The 18,797-nt window shown below is 43.7% G+C and overlaps 1 protein-coding gene across 1 annotated transcript in view; it reads right to left on the bottom strand.

Annotated features, from left to right (window-relative positions):
• Positions 1 to 18,797, bottom strand: part of FER (FER tyrosine kinase) — a 409,588-nt gene that overhangs the window by 324,458 nt on the left and 66,333 nt on the right. Inside the window, exon 7 of the mRNA XM_065406919.1 lies at positions 3,975 to 4,158. Coding sequence (XP_065262991.1) covers positions 3,975 to 4,158 — 184 coding nt within the window. The remainder of the gene's footprint in view (positions 1 to 3,974; positions 4,159 to 18,797) is intronic.

Below are 18,797 nucleotides of genomic sequence, written 5' to 3'. Positions count from 1 at the left end.
CACCTGGCATTGGCCACTGTCGGAAAACTGGATACTGGGCTAGATGGACCTTTGGTCTGACCCAGTATGGCTGTTCTTATATCTACCAAACCAAAAAACCCAACAGCAGGAATATTTAATTTTTGGCATTCCATAGCCATTTTCTATTTTACCTTTTTACACTTTCAATATTAACTTCAGCTATCACACTGTGTTCAGAAGGAAGACAACAAAAAATTTAAATACTGATCACTACTGACCAACCAGAGTGGAGTGCACAGAAGGATCATTAATCTATTTTCCTTGTGATCATTTTTCAAGTAGATGCTTAATGAACCTCAAAAATGTTGCTTGCCTGGATTTCCTCACTATTTGAGTAAACAGTGGAGGTAAGAAAAAAATTAAAGTTCAATCTAATATTGGAAGATATTAAAAAAATTAAAAATACAAGGTACATGATTTATTTGAGATGAATGTAAAAAGAAGTGGGCATTCAGGAAAGCAAATATTTATACACGTCTTAAAAAATGATATTTGTAGAATGGGTTAATTGCCTATTTTCTATAATAGTTTCTGTGATAAAGATTTTCTTCCCTTCAGTTCTAGGCATTTTCTTCCATTCAATCATTAAGTTGAAGCTATACTACATCTTACCAATTCCCTATAGGGCCACCAGTCCATAAAACCAGGATTTTTCAACCATACCTCATGAAGGTGTCTCACCTCCCCCACACTAAAGCCACCCAGATCCTAGCCTGAAATGCCCTGAATCAGCAGCTTTGATTCTACCTTAGACTCAATGTTATCCAATAGTAGCAGTGTTTCAGTGGAACACCACTTTACAAAGAGTATTCTACTAAAAAGGTGATTATTTATAAATGGCACCTTTTTACTTACGAGATCTGATCCTGTGTGCATTCAGATATCCATGTCTACTTTAGTGACAAAACTAAATTTTTACTGCTTTATACTCCTGTTGGTCCTGCAGATAAGAGAGAAAATGCTGGAATCTATTCCAACTTGTGCATCAACAGAACTATTTATTAAAATTACAGAGATAAAGTGGGTGAGGTAATATCTTTTATCGGTCCAACTTCTGTTGGGGAGAGACACAAAGCTTTCAAGCTTACACAGACCTCTTCTTCAGGTCTTGAAAGCTTCTTTTCCACCAAATGAAGTTGGTCCAATAAAAGATATTACCTCACCCATCTTGTCTCTCTAATATCATGGGACCAATCCAACTAAAACAACACTGCAAACAACAATATTAAATTACAATCATTTACAGCTATGGACCTCCACTGATGCTACTGGGACTACACACTGGTGTAACTAAGGGCCTAAGGTGGCCCAAACACTCTATTACTGGTGATGATTAAGTTAAGAACTTGGCCTGATTCTCAAAAACTCTAGAGATTGTGTCAGCAGGGCTGGCAATTAGAAAATCCAACTTGTGTACATGTAAATTATGCACACTTTGGGAGGGATTTTCAAAAGCACTCAGTGTTGGTCTTACTCTCAATGGGAGCAGAGGTAGGCCAATACTCAGAGCTTCTGAAAATCCCACATTTGATATGAAGTTACTGCCAGAATCAACATGAAACCCTGCAGTGTCATTTTTAGATTAACTTTTCCAAGTAGTATCTCAATTGGGGTATGTACATAGTTTACCCACTACTGAATTTTTTTAATTATCAGGTCTCTAAAATAAGAACCCCAATCTGGGATTTTTTTAAAACTTGAAATGTACATGATATGTGTTGTTTCTCAGCACTTGCCTCCATTAGCTGATTGAGTGCAAAAACTGATGACAGAGTCACAACAGAAGCCATCTGAGACACTAGGATAACTAAGAAAACAATTTCTCCATGGTCTCTGTAGATCAATCCTGGGCAGCCAGGTGGAAGAAACTCCCAGCAGCTGATGGAGAAGTACAACTCAAAAAGTAGCTGGCTAATTTGGGTCAGATGGCTAACCTTCTCTCAAGACCCAAGGAGAGAAAGGAGCGGGTATGTCTACACTGCAATTAGACACCAGCAGCTTGCCCATGTCAGCTGACTCAGGCTCACAGGGCTCAGGCTGCAGGGCTATTTAATTGCAATGTAGACTTCTGAGCCTGGGCTGCAGCCTGAGCCCTGGGACCCTCCTACCTTGCAGGGTCCTAGAGCCTGGGCTCCAGCCTGAGCCTGTGTCTACACCACAATTAAACAGCTCCTTAGCTTACATCCCACGAGCCCAAGTAAGCTGGCATGGGCCAGCCACTGATGTCTAACTGCATTGTAGACACCCCCAAATGGCCCCGGGCTGGTACCATTGACAAGAATTGGATTTTTTCCCTGCCTCCTTTCCTACAGAGATCACAGAATTCTATTGTACCAAGTTAAGGAAGCAGCAATTTGCCCTCACCTATTCCTCTCTTTCTAGTCAGACATTAGCAAGGAAAAGGAAACAAGAAGATCAAGGAACAAGTTGTTTCGTACAAGCAGTTTAATTCCTGACAAGTTCTGATCTTAAAGGATCCCACAGTGTCCTCTCCATGGTCCTTGAGAATATGTACTTTTTTCAGGAGGCTTCTTCCTTCTTTTGCTATTCTAGTAGCTGCTCTCCTCGCTAACCCTAACCCCAAATTCCTCCAACTTGTCCTTGTGACTCACCCCACCAGTTGACAAAAACAAAAAACAAACAAAACTAAAACCAAAACAAACACACTATAAGCACTAGTGAGAATGGCTGCCGGGCCAGGATCAAAGAAGTCAATGGGAAAAGGTTTTGGGGGGAATTTTATATTTAAATGAATTTATGTACTGCTTGTTACACTAATCAGTGTGTCCAGACCAAGTCTATTGCATCCCAGGAACCGGGGGCATACCAGGAGGCAGGGCCGGCTCCAGGCACCAGCCTTCCAAGCAGGTGCTTGGGGCGGCAATCTGCAAGGGGCGGCAGTCCGTGTGTTTTTGCCCCCAAGCAGCGCGCCGAATTGCCGCCGCGGACGGCGGGGGCAGTCCGTGTGCCCTTAGGGTAGCACGCGCGTTTCCGCGGCGGCAGCAATTCGGCGGCAGCTTCTGTCTTCAGCCGGAAGAAAACAGAAGCTGCCGCCGAATTGCTGCCGCCGTGGAAACGCGCGTGCTGCCCTAACGGCACACACGGACTGCCTCTGCCGTCCGCGGTGGCAATTCGGCGCGCTGCTTGGGGCGGCAAAAACAGTAGAGCCGGCCCTGCCAGGAGGTATAAGGGCTAGAGAAAAGACTCATCAGAATCTGGTGTCCGGCAGGTCAAGCCTCTTTCTGAAAACCAGAGTGGAAGTGCCTAGGGAGCCAGACATGTCACTTTCTCACTGCTCAGAGTCCATGCAGGTTGAGCAAGACTGTTCCACATAAGCTGAAATGAGTGAGGCCATACATCTCGGGTATATTTTGCCTTTCTATTGCTCATTTGAACAGATATAAACTGAGTGCATTAAAGAACCACTCCTATTTCATGTAATCCCAGATGAGACATAAGGAAATCTAGGCAGCGATGAAGTGGACAGAAACAGTACATAAACATCAAATCACTGTGCTCAGCGATTGACACTACTGTCTGTGATTGAGATGAAAAGGGAGAAATCACATGACAAAATTAGGGACATCTGCAGGTTTAGCAAATATGAGTTTAAATTAAATGATTCATTTCAAAGTTTTAAAAATGAAGATTGAGGATTTACTCAAAAAAAACAACTAATAATTTTAGAAGTTTATAGGGAGAATGCCCTGTCTTTGACATGTCCACATATTCCCTTAAGCCTGAAAAACATGAAGTCCCATTTATTTGAATGGACTTTCTATAGAAAACTGCCACCAGAACAAACACTGACTTTTTTTGGCCATTCCATTTTATGCCAATAAATAACATTGGTTTATTATTTTCTAATAGTACTAAAATAAAAATTAAATGGAATATTAAATAAAATTGACATCATATTACAAATCAAAAGCAAAAGGAAAAGATTATCTTACAGTGCTTTAACCATTTCTTCTTGCATCTTCTGTAACGAATCAAGTAACAGAGGAAGTGTAGTGTCATAGTACTGGTGCTGATGTAACTGTGCTCCCTTCAGTGCCAACACATACTGATTATGCAGCATGTGAAGTTTCATAGTGGCTTTATCATAACGATCTTTGGCTTTTTCAGTCTCCTTTCCTGAAGGAAAAGAAAAAGGGAACATTCATACGATGATTTAACAGCACACTATTACATCACTGCTTGTTAATTATACCAGAAATGAAGTATTCACAATTGCATTTTAGATCCATGACAAATTCACCCCTTTTTGCACTTCTAAAACTTTAGGCAGATAGTTTAAAAAAGACTAACCCTGAGAATTCTTTTAATTCTTGCATTGGGCCAAATTCTGCTCTTCTTACGGATGGCAAAAACTCCCAATGACTCTCAAAACGCTTTTCCTCCACATTATCTTCTTTTGAAACTGGAGATTAACTCTCCTCCACACTAGAAAAATCCAACTGAAAATTATCTAACCAAAGACTCTGATTTACAGATCTGAATTCTTTATTCAAATCTCCCCTAAAGACCCTTTTAACTAACTATAGTGGGCACTTTCCTGTGCATCTCCAGTGTTTTGTCTTGTGTGTCTTTCTTTCAGGCCAAGATGCTGCAATAACCTCTATGGAGGCAGAGAGCTTCACCCATACAGAGCTTATTACAGGATCAGAGCCTTAGAATATAACCTCTCCAAGGCAGCAAGTGTTTTGATATTTGTGACACACTCTTGATAACAGTAGTGTCTTGTACAAAAGCAAGCATACGATCAATACTTAAGTAAATGATAATTAATCTCTCTCTAAGAGGCAACAACTACTACGGTTGCATAAATCAAAATACTTTAAAAAACACAAAACAACATTTGCATTTCTAGCGGTTTGAGATTGTAATATTTTTTAAACAGTTTCTGAAAATTACTTTGCCACTTAAAGTTCAATGGTCATGACCATTATAATGCATTTAAAAAAAATCACTATCTTATGGGTAAACAAAGCTTGTACTAAAGCTATCAATAAAACCCTTTGCCTCCAATCAGAAAAATTCAGACTGTGGAACCACATTTCCCAGCTTCGCAAAGACAGTAATTGTGCACAATTGTTTTAAAAGATCATTTGTTTTCAGGTAATAAAACAAATTTTCCAATTACTTACCTATTTTTTCCCATGTAGAAGGAACAGATTTCTCAGGCTATAAAGTGATCTAAATGAACCCTTCGCATTCTGTGTACCAAACAGAAATCATGTACATCTCCACACCCTCACTAGTCAACTCTTTATCTTAGGCACCTATGCTAACTACTTCACCTTCCACATCAGGATTGAATGAATTGCTAAACTCTCCAAAAATTAAATTGTTCGAGTTACATTTACATAGAACTCCTACTCTGCAGAGTCCACATTCTTAACTGAATACCTCTGTAGTACTTTTCTCAGGGTCACAATCGTTAGATGCTGTGTTTGCCCAAAGAAGAACTAGCGCCTCTACACTTAAGTTAGGTCGGCATAGCTATGTCAGTCAGGGGTATTAAAAATCCCACATCCCTGAGCTCCATATCTATTCTGACCTAACCCCCAGTGTAAAAGCAGGTTTATCGATGAAAGAATTCATCTGTCAATATAGGTGTCATTACGCAGGGAGGCAGTGTTCCAAAACCAATGGAAAAATATCTTCAGTCAGTATAGGTTGCATCTGCACTATGGGATTATGCCAGCATAGCTATGGCAGCCTACCTATGCCAGTAAAGCCTCCACAGCATAGACCAGGGGTCAGCAACCTTTCAGAAGTGGTGTGCCAAGTCTTCATTTATTTGCGGTAATTTAAGGTTTTGCGTGCCAGTAATACATTTTACATTTACAGTGGCCGGCAAATGGAACCCCAGACTGGCAACGGGCTGAGTGGACCGGCGGCTGGAACCCCAGGCCGGCAGCGGGCTCAGCTCGCTGCCGGTCTGGGGTTCTGTCCACTGGCCCTTGCCAGCCGGGGTCCCGGCCACCAGCCCCGCTCAGCCCGCTGCCGGCCCGGGAGTCCGTCCATCCAGGCCACCAGCGGGCTGAGCAGGGCCGGCGGCGGGGACCCCGGGCCAGCAGCAGCATGCCACAGTAAATCAGCTCGCGTGCCGCCTTTGGAACACGTGCCATAGGTTGCTGACCCCTGGCACAGACATACTCTTATGCTTCAACCAGAGAATGACTGTATTCCGCAGGCAAAATAAAACCAGCAGGCAGTTGTTTTTAATTTTTGTAACTGTTATATTCACTGTACATCTCTTGGAAAAAAAGAACACCTTTTGCAGAACAACATAGAAATCAAAATACCTAACATTCTTTTGAGAGTTTCCATATACAGAACTGCCACACTACCAATATTTTGCTACATGCAAATTATGATATATATAGATATATGCAGCTGTTCACCCAATGCACCATGATGACCAAATGCACAGCTGAACATATTCGTGTTGATCATCATCACAACCACATTGCTGCAGAGACCCTCAGTATTGCAACACCCTCAGAAACACTACTACAAAGGACAAATTATTCCTTTTATCTCTAACTCAGATATGTAATTGCTTTCCATAAATGATTCCTTTATGACACATCACAACTCATTTCAGAATAAATCACACTATCAGTATGCACCCTCAACTTTTAACTAACAGCTTTTGGACCCACTATTAATATAAAGAACTCAACTACAACACTATATCTAGATTGAATTTTTTTACCAATAGAATTCAGCGAAACAACATGCACAGTTGATCAACTTGTCAATTAGCAGTGAGGAAAACATCCAAGTTCTCTTTATCTGTATAATTAATTTCATAAACAGACCTAATTATAATTCTATTGCCATCACTTGTTGACAAATCTGTTTAATGTTTATAGTAATAGACTGCATATACAATATGTTGTGCTATAAACATTATTATAAAGCTGGCAAAATTCAATTATGCAAGTTTGACATTTGCATGAGAATCTGGAGTGCTTGTTAAACTATTCTAGGAAGTCAATTATTTCAGTTTTTATTATGAACTTTTTAAGTGTTTATTACATATGATATAAACATTATACTGTACAACATGGTAGTCCACTATTTTTAAAAAGTATTTTATTTCAAAAATTAAAGATGGCAAATGGTCTCAGCATCATTCCAGTCCTTACACCTATACATTCTGCGGTCCTGTGCCTTCTACAGCCTAATATTTACTCTGAATAAAACAGCAGAGAAACTGAATTATTACATTTCTTTACAACCATTAATATATTCAGCTCACTTTCAAAATGTACACTTGAGTTTTACATTAAGTCAAAGAGCAAACAGTTCAAAGAACCTGAGTCTCAGAAAATAAACAATGTGAAAAATTTTATTCTATTTCTGTATTTGCAGACATACTGTATCATCAAGTGTAGGTTAATATGCAAGAAAGTGACTCAGATTCTCCTTTTTCTCTTCTGTATCCTATAACCTTTTATACTTCATCGAAAGCTAGAAGTTAAAGCTCAAATTTGGAGAGGTGCTAAGTACCTGCAGCTACCACTGACAAAAAAAGAATTCACATGTTCAACACTTCTCCAGATTTGGACTATTTGGTTCATATAGCAAAATCCTGAATTCATGTAAGTCAATGACAAAACACCCATTGACTTCAATGGAGCAAGGAATTCAGTCCTATACTCTGCAGCTAGATATTTGTTACACAAAGTTAAATATACAAATCAAAAAGTGACAAGTACATACATAATATGCTGATGGATGCTACAGAAAACCTTTAGAAGGATAGACAAGTTCTATCACATATACCATTTCCCCAGCTAACTAAAATGTTACGAAATTGTTACACTTCTATTTTCAATTCAGCTACATGATAATGTACATCCGACTAATAATACATAAATAATTGGCGTCGCAAGCCTGGGAGGCGGGAGAAGTGGAGCGGCCGCTGTGCTGGGAGAGGGAGTCTGAGCTGCACGTGTCAGGGCACCGCCGGCAGCCCAGCCCAGGAACGCTGTAAAAAAAAATTGGGGGCACCGCTTTTTGGCACCCCCAAATCTTGGCGCCCTAGGCAATCGCCTAGTTTGCCTTAATGGTAGCGCCGGCCCTGCTTGCATCACGATAGAAAAGTAGCCCTTTCTGTTGCTGTACTCTGTGGCAAGATGGTTTGGTGCCAAAATAGGGATATGCGTGCAGTCTATCATTCCACCGCAGTTCGGAAATCCCATTGCTGCAAATCCATCTAATATGTCCTGCACGTTCCAAGAGATGCAGGAGGCGATTTATGACCCCCATATACTTGTATGACAACAGCACTTGCAGTGGATTTTCCAACTCCAAATAGATTTCCTATTGACCAGTACCAATTTGGCAATGCTAGTTTCCACAGTGCGATCGCCACTTGCTTCTCCACGGTCAATGCAGCTCTCATGTTATTGTCCCTGAGCTCATAGGCACCGACTCCATGGATGCTCCAGGGCTGGAGCACCCACAGGGAAAAAATGGTACTGAGCACCCATCAGCAGCCCCCCTATTACCTCCCCCGCCTCCTCCAGTGCCTCCCGGCAGGCCCCACAAATCAGCACCTCCTTCTCCCTCCCCGCGCCTCCCGCCCACCGCAATCATGCAGCGGCGTGCAGGAAGCTGGGAGGGGAGGAGGGAGGAGCTAGGACATGGCGCGCTCGAGAGAGGGGGCAGAACTGGGCAGGAAGAGGTGGGGCAGGGGTGGAGCGGACTGGGGGTGGGGCCTGGGGCAGAGCCGGAGGTCGAGCACCCCCCAGCACTTTGGAAAGTCGGCTCCTGTGCCTGAGCTGGGAGACTGGACCATGCTCAGTGCACAGAGGCAGGAATGTGACCTTGTGGATCTGAGAGTTCTGCAGCCACTGATCATCATCCCAAGCCTGCATTATGATCAATTCATATTTGATCTCTCACTCCTCATCTCCAAAGGAAACCTGCACAACATTTTCAAAAGACAAGCCTGGGAGCTTCAATTCATAACTTTGCTAGACACTAAAAATCATGAACTGGAGAGAGAGATTGAATTTATGGCTTATTACAACAATCTATAACCCAATAACAAGTCCTACCAGCTGCCTCCCCCACCCCTTCCTTTCCTCCTATGACTGGAAGGGTGTTAATGGGCCTCTTCACCTTAAATGGTCCCTTGAAATGTGTGTTAACAACTCATGCTAAACTATCTGCTCCACACTGTATTTAGCTGTAACACTGAATATGTTTCCCAGACCTGAAGAAGTGCTCTGTGTAAATACGAAAACTAGTCTCTCTCACCAACTGAAGTTGTTCCAATAAAAGATTACTTCACACACTTTGGGCTTGTGTACACTGGCAAGTTTTGTTGCCAAAAACTGGCTTTTGGCGACAAAACAGCGGTAGCGTACACACTGCAATGTGACTTTTTTCGAAAAAAACACCTAGTTTTGGTCACAAAAAACTTCCACCCCTGCGAGAGACTTTTGTCTTTTCCCCTCCCTTTATTGTCAACAAACATGCAGTGTAGACACCACAGGGTTTTTTTCGATTTTATTGGCCTCCAGAAAGTATCCCACAATTCCCATGCTGCCGCTCTAGTCAGCAGTTTGAACTCCGCTGCCCTGCAGCCAACCCGCCCCTGCTCCTTGCAAGGCCCGGGAATTTTAAATCTCATCTCCTGCTTGCTGGCTTCCCAGAGAAGCTTCCCAGGTGAGCATGGCTGGCTATCGCACCAAATGCACTCCCGCTTGGACCACCGCCGAGTTGTTGGATCTGATCAGTATATGGGGAGAGGAGTCTGTTCAGTCGCAGCTGTGAGTGACCCGCAGGAATTGGGACACATATGGGCAAATTTCTCGAGGCTTGTGTGAAAAGGGCTATGATCGGGACACGCAGCAGTGTAGAGCGAAGATAAAGGAGCTGAGGCAGGTGTACCATAAGGTGCGGGAGGCGAACCATCGCTCCGGTGGTGCACCTAAGACTTGCTGCTTCTATAAGGAGCTGAATGCTATCCTCGGTGGTGACACCACCTCCATCACCGATAGCCCCGTGGATACTTTGCAGGCAGCAGAAAGACTGGGTAACCCGCAGGCTGAAATTCTGGATGAAGAAGTCGAGCTAGAAGAGGATGTGGTGCTCCCAGCGGGGTCGCCTGGTGGGGCAGACAGCCAGGAACTTTTCTCCACTCCAGAAGTGCTCAATGGGGAGCAGGAAGCAGATGAGATGCTGGGTAAGTTGCTGTGGCTTGTGTAGGGAATCAAAAAGTGGGATGCAGGTAATGTTTTCTGTGAGCTGGACATTGCCCTGTGTAGCTAGTCTGCATGGTCAAGCAGGGTGTCGATGGACATCGAGACCTGCAGGGAATCCTCCAGAGGGAGGCTCTGGAAAGTTTCAACTAGGTACTTGTTAATCCTCTGCCACAGATTCCAAGGGATTGCAGCCTTGTTAGTTCCCAAAATGTAGGAAACTGTATCATGCCATTTAGCAATCACTGGAGCTGGGACCAAAGTGGCACATAGCTGAGCTGCATATAGACCAGGGTGAAAGCCTCAAGCATTCAGCAGCTGTGCCCTGGTTTCTCTGGTCACCCGCAGCAGCGAGATGTCAGCCATCAGGTTGGCCGCCTGTGAAAAAGTGTTTTTAGAATGAGTTCCCTGCAAAGCTGCCCTGCAAGCCGTGACCTTTTTGTCCGTACGCACAACCACCTTCCCCCCCACTCCCAACACTCACCATGATTGGGGTGTGCTCGCGGAGCTGTGTGCCTGCCTAGAGTCTCAGAGAAAAAGTGATTTCTACTAGCAAAATGCTCTTTTTACTAAAATGTTTCAATCATTTGCTGGAATGTAACAATCCCTCTACTGTTCAGCACAGACTTTGAAGAACATGCTACGCACCCCCGTGAACCGGCTTCGGCAGATAAGAAAAAACCCTAGGCGCAGCAAAGAAGACATGTTCCGGGAGGTGCTGCAGCGTGATGAGACACAGACCAGGGAACGGAAAGAGTGCTGGGAAGCTGAAAGGCAGGACAGAAAAGAGAATGCTGCATTTGCTAGGCAAGCGACAGAGCAGATGATAAAAGTTATGGAGGATCAGACAGAGATGCTCAAGTCTTTGATATAATTGCAGACTGAGCAGATCCGTGGCCAACCTCCACTGCAGCACATGCAGATGCACAATTCTTTGCCAACTCCACCCCCCTCTATGCCCACACATTCTTTTTCACTTCACAGCACTCCTGAGTTTTCCCATCACTCCACCCCATCTCACAGTTTACACAATGAAAGCTGGAGCTACACACAGTTGTGAGGTTTTACCCTTTTTAACAATAAATAAAGGCTAAGGTATTTAATGGTACAGTGTTTTTATTCTGTGTTCTACAAAAGCGTATAGCAATTAGTTCACTCTGGGGAACAGGCTTCTAAAGCATTGTGTTGCATGGATCTTGGGCCCCAAAACTGTACATGGATGCACCAGGGAAGCAACTCCAATGCAGACATGTGTTAGTGCCCCTCATTGTCAAAGTGGTTCCTCAAAGCCTCTCTGATGTTCATAGCAGCCCTCTGGGCTCCTCTGACAGCCCTAGCATCTGGCTGTTCAAACTGTGCAGCCAAGCGCTCCGCCTCAGTGCTCCACACCTGAGCAAACATTTCACCCTTAGATTCACACAGATTATGCAAAGTGCAGCACGCGGCTATGACCACGGGAATATTATCCTCGGTAAGGTCTAGCCTGCCATTGAGACACCTCCAGCAAGCTTTCAAACGGCCAAAGGCACATTCAATTACCATGCGGCACCTGCTCAGCCTGTTGTTAAAACGCTCCTTGCTGCTGTCCAGGTGCCCTGTGTAAGGTTTCATGAGCCAGAGCTGTAAGGGGTAAAATGGGTCTCCCAGGATTACTACGGGCATTTCCACATCCCGCACTGTGAACTTGTGGTCTGGAAAAAAAGTCCCTGCCTGCAGCTTTCTGTATAGGCCACGGTTCCTGAAGATGGGGGCATCATGCACCTTTCCAGACCAGCCTGCATTGATGTCCATGAAACGCTCCCGGTGATCCACAAGTGCCTGCAACACCATGGAGAAGTATCCATTCCTATTGATGTATTCAGAGGCAAGGTGGTCTGGTGCTAAAATTGGAATGTGTGCACCATCAATCACCCCGCCACAGTTCGGGAAACCCATCTCTGCAAAGCAATCCACTATTTCATGCACATTTCCCAGAGACACGGTCCTATGCAGCAGGATGTGATTTATTGCTCTGCACACTTGGAGTAATACAACCCCAACAGTTGTACTCCAAATTGATTTGTGACTGACCGGTAGCAGTCTGGATTCGCCAGCTTCCACATAGCAACTGCAACACGCTTCTCTACCGAAAGGGCAGCTCTCAATCTGATGTCCTTGTGCCGCAGGTCGGGGGACAGCTCAGCACATAGCTCCATGAAGGTTGCTTTTCGCATCCTAAATTTCTGTACCCACTGGTCATCATCCCACACCTGCATGACAATGCGATCCCACCAATCAGTGCTTGTTTCCCTAGCCCAAAAGCGATGGTCTGCCGTATGCAGCTGCTCTGTGAATGCACAAAGCACGGATAAGTTGCTGCCATCCATATCACACTCGGGTGCCTGCGATTCATCCTTTGCTAACTTTGCGAGTAACTCTGCGAGTAACTGTGCTGCCATGCGCGATGTCCTCACGACATCTAACAGCGCATAGGAGAGAAGTGCAGGATCCATCCTCTCTCACTGCAGATGCTGGCACGCACTACAAAGAATGACAATTGGAAAAAACAGCACGAAAGGAAGCCAGAAAACTTTGGAGGGGTGGGACACAAAGCGGTGCATGACGGTACATTTTGCACATCCCAGGATGCGCCACGTTCCGTTTCCACATTCCCACACCTAGTGAAGGATGGTGTCGCTAGGCACTGTGGGATACATATCCACAGTCCATTGCTCTCGCTGTGGACAAAGGTGCCCCGAATGTGGACATGATCTGTCAACAGAGGGAGTAAATGTAGACATGCTTTCATTCTTTTTATAGCATAATGTTTACAAAACACTGTTTATTTCTGCATTATTTGTGAGTGAGTAACTGTATATGTATCATGTATTCCTTTTTTTTTAACCCTTACATACTCCAAAGAGTCACTGCCCTCTAGCTCAAAATTATAAAGATATCTTGGGTCCCAAAAATAAATTATTGGCAGCTGTAGCTAAGAAAAATAATTTCTAGAATAAACTGAAAATATTATGCAATGCTTCTCCGTAGTAGGTTTGGTAATGGGAGCCAGCAGCTGATGATTCAGGTGTCATGATAAGGTTAATTTGAAAAAATATTAGGGTGACCTCAACAAAATAAGCTAAACCAGTGAAGACTCTCACACTATTTAATACACAAGGCCAAGGAGTATATTGTAATCACATTGTTGGCGTGGACTGACAAGAGTTCTTTGAAAAGCAGATATTGATCTTAAGGTGTAATCTTAAACTATTTCAAATATAAAAAGTCAAAGAAAAAAATACAGTTTCTCATTTGGTGTTCTTTTAACATTAGTGCAAAAGTGTACAGCTTTATCTAGTTGTTAGTTTCAAAAAAAATCAAAAGTTTGTGTCAAAAATATCTGGGAAGAAAAATACGAATTTTTTAAAATATGCATTAAAGCGCAGTAGTAGTTTAAGATATATAATTTCAAAAAGACTTCTTGGAGTTGCCCACATAATTGGGCATTCTGCTGCTCTTTCATTTGCATTTTCAATGCAGAGTGATGATTAAAACCCTATAAAAAATGGCTGTTTCGTTTCTATGCCCATTTTTAGTATGACAGGTTCACCCACATATATTTTGCTAAAGAAGTCATAGGCATCTTCATGAGTTCACCTTTGTAAGATGGGTTATATATGGAGATATACCTGTTTCATAGAACTGGAAGGGACCGTTTGTCTGAGCGATTGGATGAACAAAAAGTAGGACTAAGTGGACTTGCAGACTCTAAAATTTTACATTGTTTTATTTTTAATGCAGTTTTTTTGTACATAATTCTACATTTGTAAGTTCAACTTTCATCATAAATTGATTGCACTACAGTACTCGTATTAGGTGAATTGAAAAATGCTATTTCTTTTGTTTTTTACAGTGCAAATACTTGTAATAAAAATAAATATAAAGTGAATACTGTACACTTTGTATCCTGTGTTGTAATTGAAATCAATATATTTGAAAATGTAGAAAACATCCACAAATATTTAAATAAATGGTATTCTATTAGTGTTTAATCACGTGATTAATCATGATTAATTTTTTTAATTGCTTGACAGCCCTAATTTTGATGTGTTTCTATAAAACAGCATAAGCCAACTTGTCTTATTTTATTTACTCTGCTACTCAGGAGCATCAATGTCAGCACAGCAGGCTAGTGTACAGTTCTAAGAAAATTATTTGTTGGCCCACTGCTGCTGCAGAGTAGCAGGGAAAGTGTACACAGTTTTTCCTCAGTAAATCATAGCAAAAGGATTTTTGGGGATTTTTGTCTAACACCTCTTTCCTGCTGACACAGTTGTGGATTTCAATTCTAGAAGACAGTCTAATAGTATCATATACTTTACATTTCATCCAAAATATCCCAGGATGAATCATAAACTATGGCCACAATCCGGCAAAGGAATACACTAGTGTTGACCCTTATGCTCAAGTGATACATTTTAAGGCCAGAATGGACCAATATGATCATCTAGGCTGCACTCCTACATAACATAAGCCTTTCACCAAGTAATTCTTGCATGGAACCCAATAAGATTTAGTTGAACTAAAGCATCTCTTTTAGCAAGACATCCAGTCTTGATTTCAATTTTTTAAATGATGGAGAATCAATAACTTGCTATAGTTCATTACCTTTTACTGTTAAGAAGTTGCACCTTATTTCTGATTTAACTGGTAAGCTGTAACTTCACTGATTTTATAATACCTTTACCTGCTAGATTAAAAATCCCTCTATCATCTGTTGACACTCCTCGTATAGGTAATTCTAGACAGTGATCAAATCACCACTTAATTTTCCCTGTGATAAACAAAACAGACTGAGCTTCTTGGGTCTTTACATGCAAGACGTTTTCCAGTCCTCAAATCATTCCTGCAACTCTTCTCCAACTTCTCTCCACTTTATCAACACCCTTTTCGAAGTGGGGACATCAGAACTGGACACCATAATCCACAAGTCATCTCACCAGTCTGGTATTAGATGCAGGGCTGATAGCACCACGGAGTACTAGATGCCTGACCCTTCCTATTATAAGATCCTATTTCAGTTGCTTGTAACTTTTCCAAACTTTATTTGAACTGAAATTTTCCATGTCAAGTGCCTAACCGAGGCTGCATTTTTTAAATTTCAGCCAAAACAGTTCAGCTGTTTTAAAGAATAAGGCTAGGTAAATATATGACATTTTGCCCATGTTAAAAAAAATGTTGTGACCTTTACTTTGAACAACTCTAGCACCCCATGCTCTGAGGGAGGAACCTGAAATTTGGCAGGAGGTGGGCTTTTTGTCATGGTTGTATCTTTTGCTGTTGCTATGAAATTCTGCCTAAATTTAGCTGTTATAAACCTTTTTAACAAGCTGCAGTTGGCACATGCTCAGTAGAGACTTCTTAGATGTTAGCTGCTAAAATTTCCAAAGATTCCATCCTCACTGAGCATGCTCACACCTCATAGTGAAGACCAGACTGCACATGCAGCATCCCAACAGAACTGAGTATGCAGCAGTTCCAAGGGTGAAGCCGGACTTTCCCTATAATGGCTGCTCCCAGCTGGGGCTGGGCCAGCCCAGGCACTGGAACTGTGCCCTCCATGCTGGCACCCAGGCAGTGTAGAAGAGGAAGCTGTCAGATTCAAACTCAGAGGGGACAACAGGTGAAGCCGCGGGGCTGGGAAAGGGCAGGCTGGTATTGTCGAAGAAGGAGACGGGGAGATGGGTGGCACGGGGAAGAAGTTGGAACTAGTTGGGCAAGGAGACTTGGACTGGGATGAGAAGCCTGATAACTGGAGAATGGAACTGAATGAAGAAAGAAGATGGGACTGAAACAACAAGGCAGGGGTGGGAACAGACAGGACTGGGACAGGTTAAAGGGGAGAAAGGAATGGGATATAAGAAGTCAAGCTTTGGGAGGGGGAGAGGGGACATAAGAGTCTAAGCCCACTACAGTACAATATCCTTAAGAGCCTGGAATGGAATTCAAGATTCTTGAATCTCACCATTTGTCTGCTGGCAGCAAATATCTCTGAAACCAACTGGCAAAGTGTCTGTCTCATCCCCATCTACTGATGGTCTACATGGAGGGTGACAACCCCCTCTGCTATCAATTACTCCCTTAGAGCAAGGGCCAGAGATCTATGCAGTGGATCTAAAGGAGCCAACCCTACTGTTGAATCATGACTAGGGCCCTACCAAATTCACAGCCATGAAAAACGCATCACGGACCGTGAAATCTGGTCTTTTGTGTACTTTTACCCTATCCTATACAGATTTCAAGGAGGAGACCAGTATTTCTCAAATTGGGGGCCCTGACCCAAAAGGGAGTTGCGGGGAGGGGGTATCAAGCTTATTTTAGGGGGGTTGCAGTATTGCCACCCTTACTTCTGTGCTGCCTTCAGAGCTGACCAGCAGAACGGGGACTGTTGGCCAGGTGCCCAGCTTTGAAGGCAACACCCCACCAGCAGCAGTGCAGAAGGAAGAGTGGCAATATCACACCATGCCACTCTTACCTTCTGCTGTGCTGCCTTCAGAGTTGGGCAGCTGGAGAGTGGCTGCTGCATACTGAGGGCCCAGCTCTGCAGGCAGCAGTGCAGAAGTAAAGGTGGCAATACCATACCATGCCACCCTTACTTCTGTGCTGCTGCTGGCAGCGGCTCTGCCTTCAGAGCTGGGCTCCCGGCCAGCAGCCACCATTCTCCAGCTGCCCAGCTCTGAAGGCAGCCTCACCGCCAGCAGCAAGGGTAGCAGTACCAGAACCCCCCACACACACACACAATACCCTTGTGACCCCCCCCCAACTCCTTTTTGGGTCAGGACCCCTACAATTACAAAACTATGAAATTTCAGATTTAAATAGCCGAAATCATGAAATTTATTAATTTTAAATTCCTATGACCGTGAAATTGACCAAAACGGACCGTGAAATTGGGAAGGCCATAATCATGACAAGTATCAGAGGGGTAGCCGTGTTAGTCTGAATCTGTAAAAAGCTGTTAAGCTGTTCCGTTAGTCTTAAAGGTGCCACAGGAAAAAAAAATTTTGCTTTTTACATAATCATGACAGTATGTTATTAAATGATGTTATTAAACACTTGTTTTTAGTGTTTGCTTTTTTAAGCTCTTAGGAAATTTCACACACCCACACAGTCCACTATGTAAAACGAACATTATTAAAGTTGCAAAGTCAAGTAGCCAAATACTCAGAAATAACAGAATGTACAGCAGGATGGGCAAACTTTTTGGTCCGAGGAATACATCTGGGTATGGAAATTGTATGGCTGCTCACGAAATTGGGTGTTGGAGGGCTCCAGCTGGCGGTGGGGTGGGGGGTAGGCTCTGACATGCGGCCAGAAATGAGGCATTCAGGGTGCAGGAGGGGGCTCCGGGCAGGGGGTGCAGGCTCTGGGGTGGGGCTGGGGATGAAGGGTTTGGGGTGCAGGAGAATGCTCCAGGCTGGGACTGAGGGGTTCGGAGGGCAGGAGGGTGATCAAGGCTGTTGCAGGGGGTTGGGGCGCAGGAGGGGATCAGGGGTGCAGGCTTTGGGCGGCCTTTACCTCAAACAGCTCCTGGAAGCAGCAGCAGCATGTCTCACCTCCGGCTCCTATGTGGAGATGTAGCCAGGTGGCTCTGCGCACTGCCCAGTCCGCAGGTGCCACCCCTGCAGTTCCCATTGGCTGCAGTTCCCAGCCAATGGAAGCTGTGGGTGCAGCATGCAGAGCTCCATGGCTGCCCCTACGCGTAGGAGCCAGAAGGGGGACATGCTGCTGCTTCTGGGAGCCACATGGAGCCACGGCACGCATGGAGTGGGGCAAGCCCCCAACCCCGCTCCCCGGCTGGAGTGGAGCAAGCCCCAGACCATGATCCCCGACAGGGATTGAGGGCCGGATTAAAACATCTGAAGGGCCGGATGTGGCCTCTGGGCCGTAGTTTGCCCACCCCTGATGTACAGACAACTTTAATTCAGCCCCCTTGTGTGCATGTATTATTATAAGTCTCTGATTACATAATCAAACTATTTTTTCATAGGATCCCTGCCTCATTCAATACACAGGATGGACCAACTCTGGATATAGATCAGGATTATGTCATAAAGAAGAATGTTGTCTCTCCGACTTCCAAGGTCCTAGGTATCTCAAAACTGGCATCCAGAATTAGTGAAAACTTTTTACTTAATGTCTCTATGCCTCAGTTCCCTATCTATAAAATGGTGATAATACACACACACACACACACACACACACACCGACACCTCACAGGAGTGTTAGGAAAATTAATTAATGTTACTGGAGCACTCAGAAGTGTAGTGATAAGCACCACAGAAAAAAGTCATAAGGAAATTAATAATTTTGCCTTCAGAGCACATTTAGAATAGCATGCAGTAAATATTGTACGCCACACATTGAACAGTGGAGAGAAAACAAAATATAGAATAGCTGTTCTTTAAGTGAGCACAGTCTACCCTATATGCTGAATGAGGCAGAGGTCTGTGGAAAAATATCATATGTGATCATTTTTGTTTGTTTGTACAGCCCCTAGTATGA

This window comes from Emys orbicularis, chromosome 6 (assembly GCF_028017835.1).
Source record: "Emys orbicularis isolate rEmyOrb1 chromosome 6, rEmyOrb1.hap1, whole genome shotgun sequence".
Lineage (NCBI taxonomy): Eukaryota > Metazoa > Chordata > Testudines > Emydidae > Emys > Emys orbicularis.
This window is presented reverse-complemented; position numbering and strand designations above follow the sequence as displayed.